Raw genomic sequence first — 14466 nt, forward strand, 5'->3', positions numbered from 1 at the left:
GAGGGAGATGAAACAGGCATCAGAGGCTGAACCCTAGCCTGGGCTATCTCCAGGCAGACAGCATCCCATCCAAGATGCAGGCCAGCCCAGCCCAGAAAAGCTACCCCATGTGGGATGCTATAGAAGGGATGGGGGACTTTCAGTGAGGAGCATAGCTCACAGCACAGGGCACATATGGCTTCACTAACTGGACCTGGGCTCCCCAGAATCCCACCATGGTCTAGAGCACAGAAGCTTCCTGATGAGTCAGCTGGCTGCATCAGGATAGATGTCATCCACCTGCCACAGCCGCCTCCTCCATCCATCTATCCATTCAACTCCCTATCTACCCAAATCCATCCATTTACCCACCCTCCACTTGCTTATCCACCCACTCACTCATCCTCCTACATTCTCATCCATCCATCCATCCATCCATCCATCCATTCATCCATCCATCCACTTACCCATCTACTTGCCTATCCACCTACTCACCCTCCCACACACTCATGCATCCACCCCACTCATTTATCTACTTACCCATCCATCCACCCATTTATCTATCTGCCTATTCATCCATGTACTTACCTACCCACCTATCTAGCCCCTCCTTCCACCAATGTCACATTCATCCATAGGATTTCCAGGGGAGTCACACCTCCTCAGAGGAGATGACACTACCTCTAATGGACACAGCATTGCCCAGGTTCATGGCTTCCAGTTCCCACCCATGAGACAGGAGCTTTCCCTCAGGCTGTAAAAGCTGCTGTAGCCACCCACCTGCACCCATGATGAGGCCAGGGGCAGTGTCCTTGGTGTGAACCGTGCCTGACACATAGGGGTTGTCTGCCCAGCGCAGGTGCAGATGCAGGTGGCAGTCCGGCTGGTGAGGAAAAAAGGAAGAATGGTCAGCATATGAGAGTAACTGAGGAAAGCCAGTTCTGTGACCAGATCTGCCCCCTGGCCTTTGTTGGTGAAGGCTGGGTAGGAGTGACTTGGAAGAACAAACAGAAGGTGGGAAGTTGTGTTCAACTGGCTGCTGGGTGATGGGGACAAAGGATGAGGATAGCTTTAGCAGGAGATCTCTGGGGCCTAGGAACTGAGGAGTGGAGTGTGGACCAGCCAGGCACTGTCTGCTGGAGAACAGAGACCAGAGGTCTGAGAGAGGGCTTCCAAGGGGCTGCTATCTTCTCCAAGGGAAGGGGCTTGTGATTCCCCTCCAGATGGGCTTCCCTACATGGATACCACATTGATAGCTGTGTGATTCTTGGGGTCTGTGCAGCTCCAGATCTCATTCATTTATTCATCCATTGATCCATTCTCCCATCCGGAATCTTTACTGGGCACCTTGGCTTGAGGCCCCATTTCTTGATGTCCAACATTTCTGACCTGTCTGTCAGGCAGCCTAGACTCTGCATGGGTCAGGGGTGCAAGCCCTCTTATGGTACCCAGAGTGAGGCCAGGCCATAGAGATAAACAGGACCCCAAGGATCTTGTACAGCAAGCGTGGGTATTCACAGGTAAGGTGGCTGGCAGGTGAGTTATTCATTTCTGCTTCTCCCATATGCAGGAGCTGGCAGACCCTCTGTAGAATTGTCTAGTAAATTAAATATTGCATCATTCAGTGGTCGAAGGGTAGCTGCCGACCCAGCCTCAGCTCTGTCTACAGGTATTTCTGACATACTGGTCCTTCTAAATACACATGTTTCTGTGGGCTTTCATTAAGACCCCCAGACAGCAACAGATTTAAACCCATTTCCCATTTCTCTTGTTAGAAGAGATCTGATCAGGGCTAGGGAGATGGCGTGGTGAGTAAAGTGCTTGGCATGAAGACTGGAGTTCAATCCCTGGCATATTCGTGAAAGGTAGGTACAGTTGCATGTATCTGAAGCCCTAGGGCAAGGGGTTGGAAGTGGAGGCAAATAGATATCTCAGGACTTTGCTGGCCAGCCAGTATAACCAATTGTTGACCTCCAAGACAAGCCAGTCAGAGAACTGGGAGCCAATGTATGACAACAGAAAAGTCCCATCAGCCTGTCCCTGGCTCAGGGACAATGTCAATACAAACACCAAGACCATGACAAAGACCCCAGCTGTTCCTGGATGGCATTGCTCCAGGCAGACCTTACATCACTGAGTTTCCAGGAACCTTGCCACTGCCATCTGACCCCTGAGCCACACATGGCTGAGAGAATAACACTATCAGTCTGAGGACCTGGACTTGGTCACCTGTCAGTCTGTGCTGTTCTACTCTGGAAGGAGGCCACAGCTGCTCAGGTGGGAGCCAGGGCTTTGGACTGTCACTTGGTGCAACTATGGCCTGCTGGCTCCCAGGTACTTTACTTTGGTTTCCAGTGGACTCTCTGCCTGGCTGGGCCACTTTTCAGCTTTCTCCTACTCCCATCATCCTCTGGGTCTCCTGGACAGAAATCTCACAGAGGCTGCCTCCTCACTGAGCTGCGTAATTGCAGACAAGAACCGTCTCTTAGCTGAAAGTTGCTTTGGCAGATTAATGTGGCCTCACATCCCCAAAGATGATACAAAAATTAGCTTTTTATGGCAGCTCTGGACCTGAGAGGGTTTCTTTATAAATGGCAGGTGATTCATGCCTCATGCAGGTGGGCAGGGGTTGTGGGCCTTCCGTATCTACAGTGGAGCCTCAAGAGGAGACCTGAGACTGGAGGGAAATAGAGAGCTTGGGACAGACAGACTCCATCCCTGCCCAGGGAAAGCTGCTCCTTAGGGCAGCTCATACTCAGTGGCCGCCGAGTGACTGTGGAAAATTCTGTCTTTAGTGGCACCTGTCACTCTATACTCCTCCTCTGTCACTTGCCAGCTCCCAATATCATTCAGCAATATGCAGAAGCAGGCTTGGAAGTCCCTCTGCTCCTCTTGTCCCTTGGACCTCTGCTAGCACCATGGGGTCACACCAGCACTAGTCTGGTGGTGAACGCAGGTGTGGAGGGCAGGTACCAACTTAAGTCAGTGACTCTCTGGCCTGGGGTCATCTGGACAAGGGCTGTGGAGCTGAGAGTAAGGGAGGGACTAGAGTGGGGCAGTTTCTCACACTTGATCATGGACAAAAATGATGTCCATGTTTCTCTGTGTGTATCCCTATGTCTAGCAGAAACCGGTGGCTTGTGTGTCTCAAATGTGTATCCCCACAGCGGCATCTGTGCCACTCTCTTGGAGGCATGTGACAGAGTAGAGTACCTACCGGCTGGCAGTTGGTGGGTTTCCCATTCATGTCAGTGCTGGGTGGCCTCAGGTAATCCCAGTCACGGCCCTTATTGTAGGTTATGACTGTTGTCACCTTGCCATCCACTTTCTGGTTTGCCAAGAAGACTCCCTTCACCCCTCTGACCTGAGGAGACACAAGAAGAACCATAAGCCTTCACACAGATCACTGAGAACAACAGTGGTTAGGTATTGCCCCTAGAGAACATTTCATGTGGCTTTACCTCACCCTGGTTGCAACCTGACACATGGAGACAGGACCCGGGCTTACATGGGAAAAGGTCTGTCTACTCCAAGGACTAGGTGAACTGTAGGACACTGAACTGTTTACTCAGGACCTCTGGCCATCAGATGCCAGAGAGGGTCCTGGTCCCCTGACTAATCAGTGTATTGATGAGGGACTCCCCCTATACCACCCCTCCTCTGGAGCCCAGGATTCCCCCATTTGCTGTGACTATTAGACCTTTATGGGGAAGTCCTGTGCCATAGCAAATACTTCTGGATTTTTGTGGGGCCCCACAGCTCAATCCCCCAACAAGTCAGCTGGTGACAATGCAAAGGTCCCTGTTTTTTCTGGATGGACAGACAGGGCTCCACTCTGCCTTCTTTTCTCGGTCTCCAGCTGAGGCTGTAGCTGCTAAGGGTGGCCACAGAGTTGAATCATAAGAAAATACAAAAGCCAGCCATTCCATTACCTTAAACCCAGAATGTTCCCTTTCATCCAAGCCCTACAGTGGAGGGATGTCTTCTGCCATACACTTCTTGTATATAGTATGGTGTTGTTGCTCACAAAGCCCCTCAAAGGACTGGGGCTCAGACAACTGTGTATTTTACTCAGAACTCTAGAGCCAAGGATTACAATTAGACGGAAACAGTTAACAAGGGCATCAGTACTCCCTACACTGAGCTTAGCATGCACCATCTCACTTGAGTCTGAAAAGTCAGTGCAGTTCTTCTCCATGCACATGTCTGCAGTACAGGTGGACAACCCACCAGAGATGTGTTGCTATGGATATAGGAACAGAGCGAGGAATAGGCAGGTAAATGAATGGTGGTCTGGACAAACCATAGATGGAAAGATCTCTGTGGCTGAATGAGTAGGTAGATGAGTGGGTGAATCGGTGGATGAATTAATCAGTGAATGAATGATGGATAAGTGGGTGGGTAGGAAGATAGATGAACAGTTGGATGTGTGGATAGACTGGTGGATGAGTGGATGGGTGGTTGGGTAGACAGAGATGAATGGGTAGATGGACTGATGTGTAGATGGGTGGGATCGTGGATGGATAATGGATGGATAGATGAATCAATGAATAGATGGGTAGCTAGGTGATGATGAGTAGATGAGTGAGTGGAGAGGTAGATAAATGGATGGGTGGAGGGTTGAATTGTAAATGAGAGGATGTGTTAGGGGATGAGTGAATAGATAGATGGGTGCATGGGTAGATGAATGGGTAGTGGGTAGGTGGATTGATGGGTGGCTTATGAATGAACTGGATAGATAGATGGATGGGTAGATGGGAGGATAAGTAGATGAGTGGTGGACAGATGGCTGAGTAGGTAAATGAGTGGATGGGTGAGTATATGGATGAATGGGTGAGTATATGGATGAATGGGTGAGTATATGGATGAATGGGTGAGTATATGGATCCAGGTGGTTAGTTGGGTAGATGGATGGATGGATAGATGAATGAATGGGTAGATTGGCAGATAGAGCAACGGTATCTCTACTATCTGTATGTGCTAACATCACAACCACTGCTTCAAACAACACACTTCTCATCTAACACTGTGGTGGCCAGAATGCTGACCTGAGTCTCTGATCTGTTGTTAGGAGTGTGCCCCTGTCTGGAGGCTATAGAGATAAATCTGTTCCTATGCTACAGGCTTTGGCCCCTGGATCTCCTCCTTCATCTTCAAAGCCAGCAGTGCAGAGTTCCTGGCCATCGTCATAGCTTTCCTTTGTCTGACCATAACTGCTTCCCTGTTCCACTTCTAAGGACCCCATAACTACCAGGGTTCTGTGGTATATAACAACACTGTCTCTGGAATGGCAGCCTCAAGTCTGCCTGTAGCCTTGACTCCCCTTTACCAGGCAGTGTGACACACAGAGGCATGGGTTCTGGAGCTCAAGGGGATGGCTGGCTGGGTGGGCATATTCTGTTTAGCAAGTGTGTCCTCTGACCTCCACAGACACATGTAGATCTGTCATGTGAAACACGTTCACCCATCTGCAGATCTCTGAAGTTTTCCTTTTATATACCAGTATAAGTTAAAAAAAATAAAAATAAATCCATCTCAGTTTCATCAGCTCAAAGGCTGCAAATTGTATTGAATAGGTATAAATACAAAAATGGGCTTGTGAAACGAGAGAGTGAACTACTTGCTTCTGAACCAATGTGGGGCCCAGTGTAGGGTCTTGTGAAGGACACCCCAGTAGAAAATGGAGAACAAGAAGGAAAAAATGGAAGCCCCTCTGCCAAGTGACTGCGACATCCAGCAGGGAGCACCCCCTGGTACCACAGATTGAAACAGCTGCTTGTGGCCAGGGCTCTGCTCTCTGACTGCCTTTCTACTTCAGGATAAATATCCCAGTGGTTTTCTGAGGCTGTAGAACCTGGGTCCACGCCCTTCTGCTCTGCTTCCCTGTCTGTCTCTGCAGTCCACACTGCTGTGTTTCTGCTGTTAGCACACTTTTAGGGACCTCAGTGAAGAGAACAGTATTTGGCACATGACACCTCAAGACCAAGTTCTCAGCACAAAGGAGATTTATTTGCCCCAGAGAGACAAAGGGGAGAGAATAAGAGACAAAGCTAGGAGATAAAGGATGAGGGAGAGGGGGGAGGGAATGAGAGGAGGAGGGATACTTGTCCCTGAGAACAAAGAGCTGCCTCTGGATAGAAAGGAGACAGATGTGGCCATAGGAAAATGGCAGTCTATAAAGGTAAAAGGGGAAACCCCATGTTAGGATGAGGAGTTTAATTTTAATTGGGCATGTAAATTAGGGACCAAAGGGGGCTTTTGATTGCTGGGCTTTAATATTCTGATAGCTGGACCTTGGTAGTCAGCCTCAGAAGTAAGTGGCCAAATAAGGGAGTAGACCTTGGGTACTGGCTTTAGGAATGTAATCTAACAGTTTCTAGCAAGGCAGGGGGATGAGGGTGAAGGCAAGGCTGCCAGAGCCATTTTGCCATGCTTGGGCCTACTACAGTCTCTTCATTCAGTGTCTCTCCTACCAATGTCAGCAGGATTTGCTGCAATGGACTCTCTGTTCCCTACGGTTAACCTGGCAGACACATCTCCAAAAGTACTTCAGAGCACCTCTTGTGACACACTGTGTGACCACAGGATCCATGGAGTGAGTAATTTGGCCGGTGATACTCTGTGACACCTAGCCCTCTTTCTAACTCTAACATAGCAACTCAGAAAAGTTCTGTCAAAATCTAATAGGCCCCAAGGAGGCAACACAACCAGGGGCCTTACAGACTAGGTGGACAACCCTGCGACCCTGGATATGCTGCTGGCTTCCTAGTGACCATATGCAGGAGACTCATGTACCATCTGCCAAGACAAGCCCTTTCCACCCACCATCCCTAGTGCCAGAGTAGGTGGCACTGGAAACATGGAGTTTTGCTGGTCTGAGCCTTGTTTCCCTAGGAAAGACATCCCTGAATCTTAAGGGGGCATTGTTATGGGTGCAGCACAGCAAACACATACCTGAGCCTAGAAAAGAGCCCAGGTGATGGAGAGCCGGAGCTGAACCTGTTGCTACTTCCCGTTTGATGAAGTCAGAGAGGATGAGTGACTGTGGAGGCCCCAGCTGGTGGGCAGTGGATGCTGTCTTTGCACCTGACTGTGGGAACCTCGAGCCTCTCCCTGGTGGTGTCTCTCTATGCCTGGCTCAGCTCACTGCTTCCTCACCTGGTTCTCATCTCAACGCTGTACTACCCAAACTCCACCTAGACTTGTCAAAAGGCATTGATTGCACTGTGTCCCAGGGACAGTGTGAGCTTAAGGACATTGCTAGGAGTCAGTCAGCTTCACGGGGGAGTGGAGGGTGGTCAGCATGTAGAGAATCCTTGCCAGTAACTGAGGGTGAAACCCCTAGTATAGCAGGCAGCACGTGTGTGTGACAGATATCTGTGAAGAGGGTAGGCGGTGCCACCTCATGTCAGAGCTGTCCAGGACACCCATCTGTCACTGCTCACCCTGACCTGGAGTAACAGGGTCCCCCCAACCCTCCCCCATCTCTGAGAGCTCCAGTGCTCAGATGTTGCCAGAGGAGTGCTGCAGGATGGCACTGTCCCTCTGCAGCCCCAGCTGGGAGGGAGCACTGACAAATGGGCTCTCCTCACAAACAAACGATTACATTCATCATTTCGCTGGGGATAATGGCCCCACACTGCTGCTGACAGCTGGAGACACATTGAGGCTCTCTCCACCTGGGAGGTCCCCTCCCACTTGCAGGGACGAAGCCCATTGTCTGCCAAAGGCTGCCCTCTGAGCCAGACTCACCATCCCACAGAAGCACCAGTGGGCCTCTTATGGCTCTCCCCACTGGCCTGAGGGCCCCAACAGCAGATGTGAGGGAAGATCTTGGTAGGCAGTGTGGCGCTCTCTGCTCAGATCTGGTCTGTCTTGAAAGGTTGATGTGGGAGGGTTTGGTGGGGGCTTCTGCAGAGCCTGCAGCCTGAGTTTCCTGACCTGCACATGGGCTAAATAATATTACCACCCCTGGCCATGTTGTCCACAAGAGAAAAGAGAGGATTGTGAGGAGCCTGTCGAGACCAGGCCCTTGTCAGATGAACTTTTTGTGGCTCTGGCCTGAGGATGAGGGTACTCTCCCCAGTGGAGAGCATTGGTGTGAATTTCAGAAGCTTGGGGCAGTGCCTTAGCGTGAGTGGGACCCCATGGAGACTTGTGTGGAGCCAGGTAAGGTTAGGACCCCTCCAGGGTCAAGGCAGGGACTGTCATCTCAGGCAGGTAGAGGGAGAGGCCAGTCACAGCAGGCCAGGCTGGACAATGTATGTGGAAGGGTGAGGACTGGTAGAAGAGATATATAGAGGCGACAGACTCCAGCTCTCAGGGCAGGGAGAAGAAAGAGAAGCCACGGGGCAGGAGGAGAGAAACAGTAGAAAGCCTCATCCAGCTCCAGGATAGCTGCTCAGACCATACCTGGCTGTGGCTGCCTTTGCACAGGGTAAGCCTTGCATGCTAAAAGACTGATCTCAATTCTGCAAGATGTCTCCCACCAGGAAATCTCCTTCTCGTTAGCAAACACTGTCTCAATGAACCTCATTAGGAAATCTGCTTGCTTCTCTGTCTTTAACTCCTCATGCTTCGCCTCTGGCCCTAAAGCCTCGAACATCTGGCGCTTTGCAGGTATCTGTATTCCCTAGGCAAGGGAGATGGGAGAGAGGTAGGGGTGGGCAGCATGAGCAGCTAGCTGTTCCCACCCTGCCTGGTGCCACCTACCTCGAGAATGTCGATGACCACGTTCTCCTCAGCCTGCCTCGAGCTGCGCACATTCTCCAGCACCAGTGAATAGCGCACTCCACGCAGGTCTGACTGGTACAGGTTATAGGTGTCTACCTGGTTCCACTCCTGTACGGCCACGAACACCTGCTGCTCATCCGTGCTGATGATCTGTAGGTCCTGGGGACAGAAGAGATGTCAGAGATGGTAGCCTAGAGCACAGTGACACCTGCCCGTTGCCCTGGAGAGTAGCTGATCAAGGAGGCTGGTTAAGGTTGGGATCCTGATGAGCCATGCTCAGCTCTGTGGACGAGTGGCTTCACCTCCATAGACCTCTGTGCCATACCTTTAAAACCAGGTTGGGGAATATTCTGGGGATGTGCCCTCTTCCTCACCCCCACTGGACACTGTCCAGCTCTCTACAATGAGGAAAGGCTCCCCCAAGTATCTCACAAGTATCCCACATTGTCAGAATGAGTGGCAGGTACAGGGCTGGGCTTCCCCACCTCCATCCTGGGAGTCAATCTTCCCTTTGTTTGTCTAGCAACTATGACACATCTGCATCAGGACCTGTTGTCAGCCCTACCTCTGCCCTGAGCTTCAGAAAGGAAGACCTTGCTTTAACAGTCAGAGCGTGGTACCCACACAGCACCCCGCAAACAAGGTCCACTTGTCCAGGATCCCGTGTACCCAGCCCTCAGCCCCGAAAGACAAAACTGCTGGAAGAGTTATTGCCCAGGCAATGGCTCCAGGACTCCGTTTCTCCTTGTGGGTCAGGTAGCTGTGTGGGAATCGGTTGAACAACTGTACAATTCCGGAAAAGAGCCCTATTATGTGCAAAGCAAAGCCGGGATGACCTCAGCTCCTTGTTTCCCTTTGTTCAGACCTGTGTAGACTGATTGGAGAAGCTGCAGCCAGGGCTGCTAGGCCTAGGTATCAAAACATTCCCATCTCCCAGATAAACAACCTCACTCTATATCCTCCAAGCCTTTGTCTTCCACCCTTAGAAACTCCCCAGTCCTCTGTCAAGGGGCTGCCAAGCTACAGGAGCTAAAGATGGATGCAGGGTGTAGGGTGCCCTCATATGAAGACACCCCTCCCCCCCATGCCCTTTGGGGTGTGCTCACTTTGAGGATGTGATTTTTATTTGTGTCTCTTTAATGAGGGACCCATTGGGCTCCTGAGTGTTGGCACCTGGCCTTTCCTCTCCCTGCCAGACTGTACCCTATGCCATGTGTCCAAAAGGCATTTCTGAGCTGGGCATAGTAGTACATTTCTGAAACCCAGCACCCAGGAGGCTGAGGTAAGAAAATTATGAGTTTGAGGCCAGCTTTGGCTACATAGCAAGACCCTTAAAATGCAGAGGTGGGGCTTTGCACAAAAAAGGGGGTTCAATGTGTGAAGCATCTATCACATACTTTACAGCTGGAGGACCCCACAGAAAAGGATCTGGGTGGGCCCTGGGTCTGTAGACATAAACCTGACACACAGACAGGATGAACAAAGAGGTACGTGACTCAGAAGTATGCAGAGCCCAATCCCATGTGTGAGATTAGACAAAAGGGTGATGGAAGGCTCTGGGGTACCTGTGGGAACATGCTGGCCAACACCCATGTGCCCCCCTCCAATATCTGAGCTGTGGTCAGGAGGCAGGATGCGTTGCTTTTGCCTGGCGGCCATTTTGCCGTCCACCAGGGAGGTTGCGCCCATTGGCTTGGGCCATGGTGGATAAGCCGATCCACCAGAACTGGGTGAGAGCGAGGACTTCCCATAAGAAGCCTTGGCAGGGTCAAGCTTATAGGAGGAATGAGCAAAGGAAGCTTGCACGGCAGGGTACAGTAATTCAGGTGACAGTCCTGATCGAACGCCACTTGCAGAAACTGGTTAGATGCCCTGCACAAATGCTTCCTGTAAGCTATGAAGCAGCTTGGGGCCATCCACAGCGCCCCTCTAGAGAGACCTGGAATTAACACTTCACCATGTTTATGTTCAGGCTCTCTCCTAAGCCTGATTCACATACTCTCCACGTCTGGTTTATAGCTTGCTCTGCACACTGAGTGGGTGTCTCTTCCTCTGCCATGAACGTTATTTATAAACATCGCTTTTAATGACTGCATGATTCGTATTTGTGGCCCAACCGTATTTCACTGAGCCATGTATGTCCCTGATGCAGAGGACCGGAGGGGGTGTTTTTAGAGCCAAGTCCCTCCCTGCATCTCTGCTTATTTCCTTCCCATGAATTCTAAGAAGGGAGATTGCCACATCAGAGACAAAGAATGTCTCTAGAATGCTTGTTGCATGCTGTTAGCCTGCAATTGTGACATTCAGATCGGTTTCCCTCCCCAACAGGCTGCTTCTGCCCCTTCCTGTGGGCCAGTACTGAGAAAGGTCATACAGAAGCCTTGCTGACTAGTGTGACAAATCCTTTGCACTTTCATAAAACTCCATTTATTTTCCTTACTCTTTTTGTTTTTAGAGAAGCAAGCAAAACACTCCTTAACTCCATTGTTAGTAGATGCACAAAACCTTCACGTGTGGGTGGCACACGTGGCCCAGGGAGATCTGCAGAAAGAAAACACTAGTTTGTTCATATTTCTTATCAGTGGACTCAGGAGTCTTTAAGAGTCAGCCACCTGCCTGTGAGAGAAGCCCAGTGGTGGGCAGGCTAGTGTGGAGGACCTACAAAGTCACCAGGGGTGGGGGATCCTGCTGGGTCATTATTCTACTGTCCTAGGACATCATGCTTGCCTTCAGGGCCCAAGATGGATGTTAGAGCTCCAGCATCACACTGAATGTAAGGCAGCAAGAATGAGGGAGAGGGGGAGAAGGTTGGGCCTCCATATGGTACTCTCAGAAGCAGCACAAAAAACTTCATTAATTTCTCATTGGCAGATCATAAACGCATGACCACACGCAGAGGAGGATGGCTTCCCTGTGAGGCTGAGCAGCAGCTTGACTGCAAGTTTGGCTAAACTAAGATGAAGGGCAGAATGAATCCTGAGAACTGTCCTAGACTTTCTCCAGATCCTTACCTCGAGACAAAGAGATGGAACATGGAGGAAGGGATGGGTCAGCAGGTAGAAGTGATGTCTGTGTGGGTCACGTCACTTCTATGTTTGTGCATATGCTCATATGCAAATCAAAACTCATAAGTTATAATCACAAATTGTGAATAAATTATACTATACATATATGGAAAAGGTTTTTAGAACATTTAATAAACATGATGGCAAAAATTTCTCATGGACCTTCATATGGAATTCCAATGAAATATTCCATAGTTCTTTTTAAGATTTTTTTTATGTGTATGTATGTCTGTGTGAATGTATGTCATGTGTATGGGTGCCCATAGAGGCCAGAAGAGGGCATCACATGCCCCAGAGCTAGAGTTACTGGGGGTTGTGAGATACCCAACATAGCTGCTGGGTATCAAACACTGGTCCTCTGCAAAAGCAAGGAGTGTTCTTATCTGCTGAGCCATCTCTCCAGCCCCAGCAAAGATTTCTATATAAAATTCACGAAGCATTCCCATGAGTCAGCACCTTCCTATTTTGTCAGTGCTTTGGCTACTCAGCCTGCTCTGTCTCTTAGCCTGCTGGTAAGAAATCTGCAGATCATCTAAGCAGGGAATCCCTCATCTATGACAAGGGGCATCCCTGTGCTCCTTTCTAGATTCCTCCTTCATCTTTTGGGTTTTATCAATTGATCAGAATGCACATTTGCATGTGCCTTTGTGTTTTCCACACTTGGGATTGGCCGACCTTTGAGATATTCACGTTCATGCAGTTCATGATTTTGGGGGTAGGGAGGACGCCACTGTTTCTTAAATCAACCTCTCTGCCCCTCGCTCTTGTGTCCCTTTAGGGTTCTCACTGTGTATGTGCTGCTTGGATGATGGTGTCAAAGGTCACAGTACTCGGCCACTCCTACTATCTTGTCCTCAAGTTCTCTGATTCTTCCTCTGGCTGCCCAGATCTACTTCTGAGTCCTTCTGGTAAATGTTTCTTGCTTATTATTTTTCCCATTTCTTTCTAATTATGGTGCCAGGAATTCTTTTTATGGCACCCTTAACATTTTCTATCTCTTTGCCGACATTTCTTTTGTGTGTAGTGTCCTCCTGCAGTTCTCTGAGCATCTTGAGACAAATCTATTGAAGTTTGTCCAGCGGGTAAACCAGATGGCCTTTCTTAGGCATGGTTTCAGTTCTGAGCAGATCATGTTCTCCTGTCTCTCTGTGATTGTTGCCTTGTGCTGCCTGTTGCCTTGTGATCTTTGATGACTAAAACTGGAAATTGTGTGTGTGTTCTGAATTTTTTTTAAGGTCTTACCCTTCAGCTTATGCTAGCTTTAAACTCATGATCCCCCTGCCTCAGCCTCCTGATTGTTAGGATTATAGGCATGCCCCATTGTGTCCACCTAAAACTGAATATTTGAGTGTATAATACAGTTACTACAAATTCAACTGTCTGATTTCTGTGAGACTGCCTTGTTGCTTTTGCCTCTGATCACTAAAGGCTTTGTCTACACTGATCCCCAGACTGACATGTGTGAATTGTGGTGACACTGAGCCCCTGTCCCATACATTTAGATATGCTGGTCCTTAAAAGTCTGTCCCCCAAAGAAGAAAAGAAGCAACAAAAAGTCAGGTGGACACACTCTAACCCTGCTTTAGCTGACCATGACCGTTGATGTCAGAGCACAGGCCTGTGTCTGGAGGGAAAGGTCTCAAGTATCCAACCTGGCCACATGCTAGCTGCTCCAGGAAAGCACACACATTTGCCTGCTGTGAGGTAAGGGCAGGCGTGGATACTGTTCCCAGGTCAAAAGCTTAAAGTCAAAACTGACCTTCTATACCACCTGATGCCTGGATGCTGGAGGCTTATAACTGACCTCAGAGTCCCAGAGTGGCCATGACCCTACACTCTGTACTGCACTGTTGCTAAGGGGAACAGGGAGAAGGCTCTGGAGCTTGAACTTAGCCATGATTTCCAATATCACTCTCCTCTATTCCGTGCGATATGAATTTTATTTTACTTTAAATAAATTTATTACAAACACAGGATGATTTTTTTCTCTCAAGTAAATTTGCCTTCCCCTTACCTCTGTGAGAGCTTTTTATATAATTTGTGGTTCTGTAGATTCTTTGCATGAACATTTTTCTCTGCTAGGAAACTGCAGGACTTTTAAAACAGTAATTACAAATCAACAATTCAAACCAAGGATGCTGACTAGTCTTAACAGCTGCCTGTCCTTCCAAACATCCAAAAGTGGGGAGATGGAAATGGCTGAAAAGCATTGTTTACCCCCTTAGACATGGAGCAGGGAAGGTATGGTTCAACATAGAACCAGGCCACACTGTGCTGAGCCTGATCTAACTCCGTAGGATGACATTCTGCTGGATGTCAACTAAGATGCTAACGGTCTCTGTGTGTTCAGTCCATTTCCTGAAACTCTCACTAGTGAACCCCCACGGTGTAGGGCGTGCAATTACAGGGACACCTACATATCTGGACAATGGCTGGGCTGAGCAGGGTGCTGACTTCTCAGCTTGAAGCCCTGCAGCCAATCACTTACTGTGGGATCATGTATCCTTTTTATAGAAGCTGCTGGACACACTGCCATGCTGAGCAGGGTCCTGGGGAACTCTACTCCTGAGTTAGCCACACCAAAGTCACTCTGGCATGTGACCATGGGAGGACCAGGGCAGGGCAGGAATGGGAAAAGGGCTCTTAGCTGGGGGATCCCTTTAGGCTGAGCTAGCTACCTCCATTTTCT

At 49.4% G+C, this 14466-nt stretch overlaps 1 protein-coding gene across 6 annotated transcripts in view; it reads right to left on the bottom strand.

Annotated features, from left to right (window-relative positions):
* Sorcs2 (sortilin related VPS10 domain containing receptor 2) overlaps positions 1 to 14466 on the bottom strand; it is a 450334-nt gene that overhangs the window by 33336 nt on the left and 402532 nt on the right. For all 6 annotated transcript variants that reach the window (XM_076938388.1, XM_076938387.1, XM_034508299.2 and 3 more), the window contains exons 9-11: positions 8692 to 8871; positions 3197 to 3343; positions 760 to 862 (exon numbers count right to left, since the gene is read on the bottom strand). In XM_076938388.1, coding sequence (XP_076794503.1) covers positions 760 to 862; positions 3197 to 3343; positions 8692 to 8871 — 430 coding nt within the window. The remainder of the gene's footprint in view (positions 1 to 759; positions 863 to 3196; positions 3344 to 8691; positions 8872 to 14466) is intronic.

Source organism: Arvicanthis niloticus, chromosome 7 (assembly GCF_011762505.2).
Source record: "Arvicanthis niloticus isolate mArvNil1 chromosome 7, mArvNil1.pat.X, whole genome shotgun sequence".
Lineage (NCBI taxonomy): Eukaryota > Metazoa > Chordata > Mammalia > Rodentia > Muridae > Arvicanthis > Arvicanthis niloticus.